General features: G+C 29.8%; 3 protein-coding genes across 3 annotated transcripts; 1 reads left to right on the top strand and 2 right to left on the bottom strand.

Annotated features, from left to right (window-relative positions):
• Nucleotides 1–30: 30 nt before the first annotated feature.
• LOC122635217 (putative tricarboxylate transport protein, mitochondrial) lies at nucleotides 31–2,726 on the bottom strand. Its single transcript, XM_043825175.1, has 4 exons — nucleotides 2,420–2,726; nucleotides 1,500–1,934; nucleotides 566–786; nucleotides 31–478 (listed from the first exon to the last, which is right to left on the bottom strand). The coding sequence occupies exons 1-4, from the start codon at nucleotides 2,577–2,579 to the stop codon at nucleotides 296–298; spliced, it is 999 nt and encodes a 332-aa protein (XP_043681110.1). The 5' UTR covers nucleotides 2,580–2,726; the 3' UTR covers nucleotides 31–295.
• A 554-nt stretch (nucleotides 2,727–3,280) lies between these two features.
• On the bottom strand, nucleotides 3,281–5,292 carry LOC122635215 (SWI/SNF-related matrix-associated actin-dependent regulator of chromatin subfamily B member 1). The gene is made up of 6 exons (XM_043825173.1): nucleotides 5,199–5,292; nucleotides 4,582–5,055; nucleotides 4,381–4,508; nucleotides 3,993–4,305; nucleotides 3,750–3,926; nucleotides 3,281–3,663 (listed from the first exon to the last, which is right to left on the bottom strand). The coding sequence occupies exons 2-6, from the start codon at nucleotides 5,031–5,033 to the stop codon at nucleotides 3,624–3,626; spliced, it is 1,110 nt and encodes a 369-aa protein (XP_043681108.1). The 5' UTR covers nucleotides 5,034–5,055; nucleotides 5,199–5,292; the 3' UTR covers nucleotides 3,281–3,623.
• Nucleotides 5,293–5,539: 247 nt separating this feature from the next.
• On the top strand, nucleotides 5,540–10,552 carry LOC122635211 (SH2B adapter protein 1-like). Its single transcript, XM_043825166.1, has 5 exons — nucleotides 5,540–6,685; nucleotides 7,184–8,067; nucleotides 8,146–8,345; nucleotides 8,474–8,722; nucleotides 9,311–10,552. The coding sequence occupies exons 1-5, from the start codon at nucleotides 6,123–6,125 to the stop codon at nucleotides 9,446–9,448; spliced, it is 2,034 nt and encodes a 677-aa protein (XP_043681101.1). The 5' UTR covers nucleotides 5,540–6,122; the 3' UTR covers nucleotides 9,449–10,552.
• The last annotated feature ends 599 nt before the right edge of the window (nucleotides 10,553–11,151 follow it).

The following is an 11,151-nucleotide window of genomic DNA, read 5'->3' as shown; positions in this document are numbered from 1 at the left end:
TATAGACACATATATATATATACATTCACACATATATATACATATATATATAAAATGTATTTTGTGCAGTAAATTCAGTAGATATCCTGATTTTTTAAAATTCTTCTACTAAAATATAATTGAAACAAATATATCGAAATAACTATATATCTCTGTACAATAATTAATATACTGTAAAAAAAGAAAATTCAATGATTACTATACGAACGTATTACGCAAACATGCTCATGAGGTTCACATGAAATATCACTGACAATAATATAAAGAAATAAAAATTCTATAAATATAAGTTTTCTCATGGCCAAAGCTTTTTAAACAGATCCATAAATGAATCATAAATCATGAATGTTATAGCAACATCCAAACATACTCTGCCTAATCTTGGAATAGTGCCTTTATAAAAAGCAAATGGACCTTCTTTTTTCCAAACTTGGATAACACAGTCTATACTGCTTTTATATTTTGATGCCTCCAAACCCTAGAATAAAAAAAAATGTTATATTGAAAACTTATGTAATAGTGAAATAATCAAATAAAAAAAATACTGGGCAAAATTGCTACATACTTGCATTCTAGTTTTTACAACATCAATAGGAGTGTTTCCAAAAACTGAAGCTGCTCCAGCACAGGCACCAAACACACCAACAATAACTTTAGGAACATTTTTATTATCATCACCACCTTTGTACCAGTCTTTTAATGTTTCCATTACAAAAAATCGAATTGCTTGATTAGAACCTTGTTTCAAAATAGTAGGCACAACACCTTGATATACTCCTTTAAATCCTTGAAAAACAATATTAAATAATGAAAAAATATTCATTAAATAATAAAAAAAAATATATTTATTCTTGTTAATTAAAACACATTTACAAAAATAACTTCAAGATATTAAGAATACAAGAATATAATAAACAAAGTATATTAATACTGGCAGAATATTAATTGAATATTAAATAAAAAATTCAACAGAATTGGATACATATATAGTTAGTTATTAATAGGTTTAATGACAGAGATAAAAACATGTCTTACTATCTCAATCTTTTAAACTGAAGTTTATGAGTAGTATTATCTTTCCTTTGCAGCAGTGAAGTTATTATGGTTCAAGGACAAATTGCACATATACAATTATCACTATCATTCATTTATAAGATATTTGATCACATTTTATAATTTTTTTAATTCTTTTATCAATCAAGAAATTATGTACTAGAATATGATAAATTTAATATCAGTGTGATAAAAATAAAAGTATGTCAATGATGTTAATATTCTTTAAAAAATGAAGACTCACTCATAAATATTGATAGATATTGCATAAGAATACATAATGCATCATATACAAGCTATGAATAATAGATTTATTAATGTTTTAATGCTAATGAAAAGAAAATACTTTTTAGAAATTCAAGATAAAAAAATATATATACAATATCTATATTATAATATAATTTTCTTTTACTGTGTAAAAAAACTATAGGTCTAGAAATACTTACCATATTCTCTAACTATCAATGTTATACCATGAAAAAATCCTTTATATTTTGGATTTGGCGATCTTTGATCATTAATAAATTTTACTTTGACAGTTTCCATAGGAGTCACTACAAGAATAGCTTCACATACACCAGCGCAAAGTCCTGACAAAAGTTTTCTTTGAGCACTCAGTTTTTTATCATCATCAACCAATCTTTTCTTTATTGACTCAAAAGCACCAAAACGTACTGCTGACTTTGGAATAGATCCATAAAGAAGGACAGATAGACCCCTATATAATCCAAAGAATCCACGAGTCTTTACAGTTTTTGTTACACAATCCCATATTCCTGTGTATTGTTTACTAGCTCCACTTTTACCATCCAATTGTAGTTGTGTTTTTACATATTCAGTTGGATATGTGACACAAATTTCTATACCACCAGTAATACCACCTACAAAATATAGGATATTTATTTCAATACATTATGTACATTTATCGCGTAGTCCAAAATATAAAAAAGATATAAAAGAGAACGTGTGAATGAATCGATATAAAATATAAAAAATATATCGCGATATATAATTGTAAAAGTAAAGTAAGGTTAATGCGGTCTCGACCTTCGAACTACCACACCATAAAGTAAGCATCAGATTAACTATCTCTTTCACTTTCTCTCATCCGTTCATTCAATGACCGAACACACACATGCATGTATAAATCATGCATATGTGTATATATATATATGTTCATATATAAATATATATATGCATACATGTATAAATATATGTGTATGTATATAACCACTTGTGCGAACTAGTTTATCTCACCTATTCTTGACAGATGTCAAAAGTTAATGTTTTCTAGTTAATATGATAAGATTATAGAAAGGAATAAAAAACATGGTTATTATGAGATTAGCAGAAATAAATTGTGTACCAGCTATGATTCCTTTGAGGCCGATACTAGTTCCACCGACAGCAGCCGCAACCGGACCGTTTTGAAGCCATGGTCTTCTTGGAAATGGATTATTGCCATTGCATGCTGATATGACCGATGATTCTTGTGTAAATTGATATCTTAACCAAGCTGAATCCATGTTACTGACGATAATAAAACCAATGCTCCCTTCTCGCTTAAGACGTTGAAACTGAACTGATCCGATTAAGTCATGTGTCCCGCCGAACGATACTTCGATTCCCCTTCTTCTCCTTTGTCGTCGTATGATTTCTTTTTCTTATTCTTTTTCTCGCTAAACGCAAATTAAAGTCCAATATATGACCGAAACGATCATTGGTAAAAAAAACTTTTTTTTTTACTTTTTTTTTCATTAATTATATACATATACATATGTATTTCTATAGGTTTTCTTCTTTATTACCGACGATCTTCCATTTTCCTTAAAAAAAAATTGATGACGTATGTTTCTTATGTTTACATAGGCATTTAAGTGTAAAATCTGTTGAAATTACTGATTTTTTTCACTTATATACGTTTCATTCGTATCTTTATTCAGCGTTTTATCGCCTATGATTACTTCTTAAAATAGGTCACATATATATTATTTTTTTTTAAATAACTTTAATATCTATAAGTCATATTATTTACTATGTATTGTTTTATTTGTAAAAGAACGTGAACCAAAGTTTTTTTATTAAAACAAGTTATAGCTTCTAAAACAATTATATAAAATATGTCTCGATATAATGATTTATACATATACAAATGATTTTCTTACTTTTATAAATTTTAAATTCACAAACAATAAAATATCTAAATACTAAATAAAATATCATTTTCTGAGAGTGATTGTTTATTTGTATACAAATTTTAATAATATCTTGCAAACTATTAGGAAAAAAATAAATCAATGAATAGTTTAATAAACGTAATATATTTATATGAATTTCTCTGATAATGTTGATGTATTTTATTTCCTATATGTTTTTGTTTCCTTATTTTTTTATTAAAGTAGTTTCAGGTTTTTCTTTTCGTTTTTTTTTCCTTTTCCTTCTTTCTTTTTTCCTTTCTTTTTTTTTTATAATGGGAATTAAAAGATGATGTTAAATCTTCAGTTCTAAGTAAACAAATATATGAAATAAACAATGTTCCTTATCTTAAATAATACTATGGTCCATGTTATTTACCATCCAGGTGTAGTATTTGCTAATCTTCGCATACGTCTGAAACAAATAGAAAACAAAATCCAGAATTAATAATTATTGTAAATGTTTCATTAGATGCCTTATTTAATATTTATATATTTTACCGAGTATTTCTATCTTGATCTCTTATTTTCTTTTCCATTTCTGCATCAGTTAAGGTTTCTAAGAAGGGAGCCCATTGATCGGCTTCAGATGGAGGTCTAAATGGTACTTCTACTGTCGGTAATGGTGCTTCAGAAAATGCATATGTTCTTTGGTGCCATGATAGTTGACCGCGAACGCTGATAAAAATATAAAGATGAATAAAACATACAGATGACAAATCTATGATAAATATTTAAAATTACCTATAGGCAATAGCTGTAACAAATTCTCCACCAAGTCCTAATTCAGCACATAATTTCATTGCAAACTTTTCAGGATTATTTTCTTTTTCTGACATATCCCATTCTACTTGATCTACTAAGGAAGTATTACCAACATGTATGTTCAATTTAATTATTACTCTTTGATCACATTGTTCTTCTAAAATTGTTTCTTGTGGGAAAGCTTCTATTTGTTGTCTTATAGCTTGTGCTATTGCAGGAACAAAAGTTAATGGATTTAAGTCTAGATCATCACATAATACTTCTGCAAATTGCTCTGGTGTTATAAGACTTTCTGTAAAAGATAATATAGATATTTATACAACTCAAACTATGTTTGATTCAGATATTTTAATAAAATCATAAATACCATTTTTATTCCAAGTAAAAGTATCTCTTAATTTTTGACCTTCTATTTCCATATCCAAACGTATTGGAACAAGCATTTCCTGTTGCGCTGCATTTTCTAAATTTGCAGATGGATCTGTATCATCAAAACTATAACAGATACAATAAATATAATTTCTACATTATTAAACCATATACTCTTAAATTTATAATTATTACTTACCACAGTGGAAATGTTCTGACTTTTTTATTATGAACTCTATTCCGATTTATAGGTGTAGCTTGTGGTACTGCATCTAAATGTGAACTGTTTGGCAAACTTGGTACCCATGCCATTGACTTTTTAGATTTTCCCTCTCTAGGAGCAGGAGGTTCAGTCGAATGCACAGATACAGCTTTATATTTGTCATCATTACCTTCAATAATATCTTCTACTTCGCTAGCTCTTAAAAGTGATACGCTTGATGCAAGAACGTGTTGACTCAATCCAAGTTCTACCAATTTTTTACGCTCATCATTAGTTATAGATCTTCTAAACATACCAGGGTAACGTTTATACAATGAACCACGAAAAAGCCGCAAATAATTGCCCACTTCGGAGCCAATACAATAATATTCTCCATTTTCCTCCACTTGAAAACTTATAGGTTTATCTCCATAAGTACGTAATGCCATGTTATTTTTTTTTTTTTTTTCACTACAAAACAAGAATGATATTATTGTTAAACATCACATAAAGCTCAAACACTGAATTACTTATGTATTTAAAAAAAAAAAGCTTTTATCTAAACAATATAAAATTTAATTTTTGTAATCAAGAACGCTGTTAATTGAACCCACCACTGTCTGATCCACAATAATATATTCCTGTAGATGGCAGAAATGTCGCCAGATTTAACCGCCCTCTAGAACTCGAACTAATTGTACAGGTCGATAATCAAGTCGATAATCATATGTTGTATTATCGATAGGAAAAATCGAAAAGATGTTATAAAATTATTTAATATCGATAACATATTAATATGCAGCTACGCACAAATTTCGATAATTATAAATTACTAAAATATAAGAAATTTTTGTATATTCTATAATATAGAATTTCTTAGGAAAATTTACAATTACTCCGTATAAATGATATTTGCCGCCATGCAGAGCGCGCTAGTGGCCATAACAATGTCATTAATCGTGATGGGCAAATATTTTCATCAAAAATAAATACGATCACATGAAAACAGTAGACAATTGAAGCATGATTGAAAATTTAGAGGCAACAAAGAAAATACGCAACGCAAAGTTATTAAGATTAAAAATGTTTAACCTATTCCTGTTGAGATTCTCATCATTTATAATTCTATCGCAAGAAGAAATTAGAAAATAAATACGATTGATTATATGGCCGGTTATCGATAGGAACGAGGGTTAAGGGATTAATAGTAGTTCGTTGATTGGAATTTTGCCTGCTTTCTTCGATTAAAATAAAAAAATAATCGCTCTCTTCCGTATTTTTTTAAAGATTGAAAAAGAAATCAGTATTTTTTTATGTGCGCTTATCATTTCCTTTAGATTGCGCATCATTCGTAGTATAGTTTATATAGATATATGCGTGTTATGTGTACGCGCAAGTGTACTCTGTAATACATATTTCTTCGATTTGTAAAAGGGGAGTTTTGTACGACGAACTGCGCAGTGGAGGTGTTATAGCGAGGTGTAAAAACAGGAGGGGAAGAGCTCTCGCCTCCGTTTAGCGCGAGGTAAACGCCGGTAATGAGTGTTTATATAGAAACGGCGATAACGACATCGACGACGACAACTACGACAATAACAACGGCGACGGGAACGGCGAATACGGTGATAGGACCGACAGTGACGACGACGACAACGACAACAACGGCGACAACAACGGCGACGACGACGGCGACGGCGACGGCGACGACGACGGCGACGACGGCGACGGCGACGACGACGACGACGACGACGGCGGCGACGACGGCGACGGCGACGACGGCGACGGCGACGACGACGGCGACGACGGCGACGACGACGGCCACGACGACGACGACGACGGCATCGACGACGGCATCGGCAACGGCATCGGCGACGGCGTCGGCGGTTGTCGCGACGCCAGACACCGCGACCGGTTGGATTGAATTCTGTGACCGACACGCCCGTGCCTCGGCCTCCGATTTTGCCAAGGCTTTTTGCACTTATGTCAGCCTAAATCTACCTGAAAGTGCCAGATCCACCTTATCTCATCGTGACTTTCTCAGAAAGTTTGTTGAAAGTTTCTGCGAGCACTTCGAGAGCGAGTACTTGCGTCGAACTGTTAGGTCTGTGGTTCAATTTTAATGATAAACATAGAGTTTATGTGAGAGCTTAATGTAAAGATATTTTCTAAGTACATTTCTCTTCAATTGCTTTTTAAGTTTTTGTTTTTGTAGAACAATTCAAGTTTATTGTAATAATTTCTTCAAATACACATGTTTAAATACTATTTTCTTTGACTTTTATAACTTTATTGATCAGTTGATATTTGAAGCTTTCTTTGCATGGTTAACAGCAATTATTTCTTTTCTATGTATACTGATTTTGAAATAGGATATTGTTTTTTGTAAAAAATTTGAATTATATTTGATAGATCGTTGTTAAAAAAATATATTCTAATCTTATTATTGCATGTCAAAGCTTATGTTTACAAACGTTGTACTTGATTCAATTAGACAACTTGAATTTTACGAAAACCTTCAGAGAAATAATGATATATTCATAAATTATAAAAGATATGTATGACAAAATAAATGATTTTTGAATGTATTCTTTCTTTTTAGATCATTAACTGCATATGATGTTCGACAAACAGCATTCACTGAAAGGGATACAAATGCTATATCTCAAAATAACAATGCACCAATTCGTGCTTCATCACATGAAGAATTTAGTGATTACTCTGAACACGATGGTGAAACAGTATCACCAAAACCTGTTCACAAACCCTTCTTTCGTAGATTATCATTTAAAGGACTTAAGAAAGGAAAAAGTTTCTTTCATAAACAACAAAGTGACGAAGTAGAATTATCTCATAGTGAACACCGTAGAGATAAACATTCAAAAACTAAACTTTCTAAAATTGTTGTGGAATGTAGAAAAGAAGGTATTGTTAATTCTTTGATGGGAGAAAATATAGATGGAACTCAAAAATGGGAAAAATCTAGATTGGCATTGATAAAAGCCATCGGAGGTTATATGTTGGAATTTTATTCTCCTCCAAAGGCAGTAAAACCACGTAGTGGTGTTTTTTGTTCTGCAATAACAGAAGCTAGAGAAACCACAGCTCTTGAAATGCCAGATCATGAAAACACCTTTGTGTTAAAGACACAAAATATGGAATTTGTAATAGAAGCTCATGATTCAAATGATATGAGGTCTTGGCTTGCTACTATTAAATATTGCATGCGTACTGTACAACAAAATTCTACTACACCTGTTTCTGGTACACGAGATTCAATTGCAGATTCTTTGGGACATGCTTCACTTGGAATCACAAATGAAGGTGATAGATTAAGGGCCAATTCAGCAAGTAAAGGTTCTCGATTAACATCTCATGAGCATACAGAGGAAGCATTATCTAATCCACCAGAATTGCCTCCAAGATTGCGTATGCGAAGTAGTAGTAACTTAGAATTATGTTCATCACAACAAGAAATTGAACAATGTAAGAAATAACGATGCCTATAGAAACAATTGATTATATTTCAGTAAGGTGAAATTAATTAATGAATTTTGTTTTTAGTAGCTGCAAATGATGGTGAGCTAGATTTATCAAGTAGTTTACGAGAGTATCCTTGGTTTCATGGTACATTGCCACGTTCAGATGCAGCACAGCTTGTCTTGCATAGTTCTGCTAATGGCCATGGCGTCTTTCTTGTCCGGCAAAGTGAAACACGAAAAGGAGAATTTGTATTAACATTTAACTTTCAGGGAAGAGCAAAGGTAATCTATTAGATTAAAAAATTATTTTAGCAAGAAAATAAAATCCAAACAATGTTCTTTTTGATCTTAAAGAGACTAAAAAGAATTGATTCCTTGTTTGTATAGATTTTTTATATTTCTTATTCTAGCATTTACGAATGACATTGAACGATCAAGGCCATTGTCGTGTCCAACATCTTTGTTTTCCGGCGATATATGATATGTTAGAACATTTTCGTCAGAATGCCATACCTCTTGAATCTGGTGGAACGGCCGATGTTACTCTAACAGAATTTGTGGTGGCTAATCCTGCTTATCGAATGACACATCATCATATGATAGGCGTAATGCAACAGTCTCAAGAAAGGAGACCTCCAGTAGCTCCAGAGCCCAGAGAAGTAAGAGTCAGCAGTGGAAGTCTAACTCCTCTTGAATGAGCGCGAGTGGCCAACACCCACAGTCTGAAGTCTGATTTACAGACAGTGAGTAGATAACTAGATAAAGTGATGCGCTCTCTTTCCATTCATCTCATAAGTATAATGGCTCTACCAAAATTAAATTTAATTGTATACATAAATTTTATGACATATACGTAATTATAATCAGTCAAGAAATAAGTAATCATAATGTGCAGTACAATTTCTAATTCTTTGAAATTTAATTCAGACTTAAGTCTCATGCGCGCTAATTTTTCTATACAAAAAAAAACAAAAATATATTGGAATGTAATTATTCTAATAACAAATTTGTTGGCTTAAAAAAATGACAGTGGGGCAAAAAAGCTCGCTTTTTCATATGGTGTATTCTTAAAGCTTCTGGTATTATAATGAATTGATTTTTATGTATCAGTTTGTACATTATTTTTAAGAGAATTAATTCAGTTAATTTTCTTATTCGTATTTATTATAACAATAACCAGAAAATTTAAGAATTTTTTCAAAATTGTTTATAACGATATATAAAATAATTATTTATAATTGAATTAGGTACACACATATGGAGGTTCTATAAGAACACGCACTGACTCCTTGGAAAGACTGGAACAACTACATAACATTGCAGAGCAACAAGGTTCAACATCAAACACTGGCAGAGCAGTTCAAAATACGTATAGTTTTCTCTGACGATGGATTCGTTATAATTTTTATCATTAGAACAATATTCGTTTTGTTTTTCAGATTAAGTTGCATCAATAATATGAACTAAGGAAATCTCCTATAAGTAACTTCTGAAACATGTTCTATATTAAAATATTTTGAACAAGTATACCCTTTGGTAGACCGGCCTTTTGAAAAGCTATACCACATTGTTTAAGATTCAATATTTTGCCAATATCATTATTATAATTACAGTATGATTAACGAATCAATTTGTTTATTTCAAAACGTAAGTATTAGCAACTAAACCATCTTCTATTGATATGAATTTTATATTTGATACCAAGTTTATAATCATCATAAATGATTTTTTTATATTTCATAATGTTGATTTTTATAATCTTTTATGGAAATGATTATGATATTGGCAAAATAAGATTACATTCTGCAATGTATTAAGGGCTTAAACTTAAGGTAGCATTTGAAGTAACTTTTGGAAACTTGATTTAATTTTATAAAATGCGTTTTTTTAGATTATAAGAAATAAGATAAATTTGTAAATCTATTGAATTTATTTGTGTTAATGATGATGCACACAAATTTTAAAAACATTTTTAATTTCTTCTCAATACAAATTTGTAAAAAATTTGTATGATTTATCAAGTAATATTTTGATAAAAATTTACTTTTTTTTTTTTTTAGTTTATTTAAGACATTTACAAAGAGAAAACTCATAATAATTTGTTTCTTATGAGCCTTTTTGCGTGCATGAAGTATAAAGTTACATATTTTGGAATTTATTTTTAATTTGTTTTACAATGTATTAATTTTAAATTATGGATAGTTGAAACTACATGGAGTAATATTAATATTTAATAGATTTTTTAACTCTTGTAAATGAGTGAAATTTCCTTTGCTATATGCTTTAACATATGTAAGGAGGCTTGTATAAATTAAGACTTATGATGTATGTACTTACATAATGTCACACATGAGAACATGTATGTACATGTATGTACCTATTTTTGATTGCAAATTATGAACTGCCACATATTACAACCTACATCATTCCATTTTTTTCTGCATATTATCTCATTAAATTAAAACTGCATTAAAATTGTACTATTCACAGATAATTATTTATTTTATTGAAATTAATTTTTTATTTTGTGAACTATTCTCATTGCTTCTAAGGACATGAGAAAGAATTATGTATTTTTTATTACAAACAATACAAAAAAAAAAAAAGAGATATGAAAAGAATTTATTTTACATTTGTGGCTTAAAGGGCATTTTATCTTTTATTATTTTTAATAAGCATCAGATGAATTTTTAATAATCAGGATTTTATCTATATAAGAAATAGATTAATTCTCCCAAAATATTAACATAATATATGAGCAATTACATTCCTCATGTAATTTCTAAAGATTTATACATTTCTCCAAATTTTTTATCAGTCTAAATAATTGAATAGCATTAAAAATAAATAAAAATTTTTTGTTTTTTATATTCTTACAGATGTTAAATTAAAATACCATTAAAAGCATTACATAATAAAATGGTAAGCTCTTACAATTTATGAAGTTATAATATTAAATACTTTATTTTATGGTTGAAGTCAACATTTTTAAGTAATTTTGCTTATTGGAAAATAATTAATATTCATTTCATGTAGTACAATAGTTTAAGTTTATTATTATTATTATTATTATTATTATTATTATTAT

This window comes from Vespula pensylvanica, chromosome 17 (assembly GCF_014466175.1).
Source record: "Vespula pensylvanica isolate Volc-1 chromosome 17, ASM1446617v1, whole genome shotgun sequence".
NCBI classification, from domain to species: Eukaryota; Metazoa; Arthropoda; class Insecta; order Hymenoptera; family Vespidae; genus Vespula; species Vespula pensylvanica.
This window is presented reverse-complemented; position numbering and strand designations above follow the sequence as displayed.

Coding starts and splice junctions, on each gene's coding strand:
- LOC122635217 (XM_043825175.1), bottom strand. CDS start 2,579: ATGGATTCAGCTTGGTTAAGATATCAATTTACACAAGAATCATCGGTC. Junction 787..1,499: donor ATTGATAGTTAGAGAATATG/GTAAGTATTTCT, acceptor TTGTTTTTCAAG/GATTTAAAGGAGTATATCAA. Junction 479..565: donor TTGTAAAAACTAGAATGCAA/GTATGTAGCAAT, acceptor TTTTTATTCTAG/GGTTTGGAGGCATCAAAATA.
- LOC122635215 (XM_043825173.1), bottom strand. CDS start 5,033: ATGGCATTACGTACTTATGGAGATAAACCTATAAGTTTTCAAGTGGAG. Junction 4,509..4,581: donor GTCAGAACATTTCCACTGTG/GTAAGTAATAAT, acceptor TATCTGTTATAG/TTTTGATGATACAGATCCAT. Junction 3,664..3,749: donor GATCAAGATAGAAATACTCG/GTAAAATATATA, acceptor TATTTGTTTCAG/ACGTATGCGAAGATTAGCAA.
- LOC122635211 (XM_043825166.1), top strand. CDS start 6,123: ATGAGTGTTTATATAGAAACGGCGATAACGACATCGACGACGACAACT. Junction 8,346..8,473: donor ACTTTCAGGGAAGAGCAAAG/GTAATCTATTAG, acceptor TTCTTATTCTAG/CATTTACGAATGACATTGAA. Junction 8,723..9,310: donor TAGCTCCAGAGCCCAGAGAA/GTAAGAGTCAGC, acceptor TAATTGAATTAG/GTACACACATATGGAGGTTC.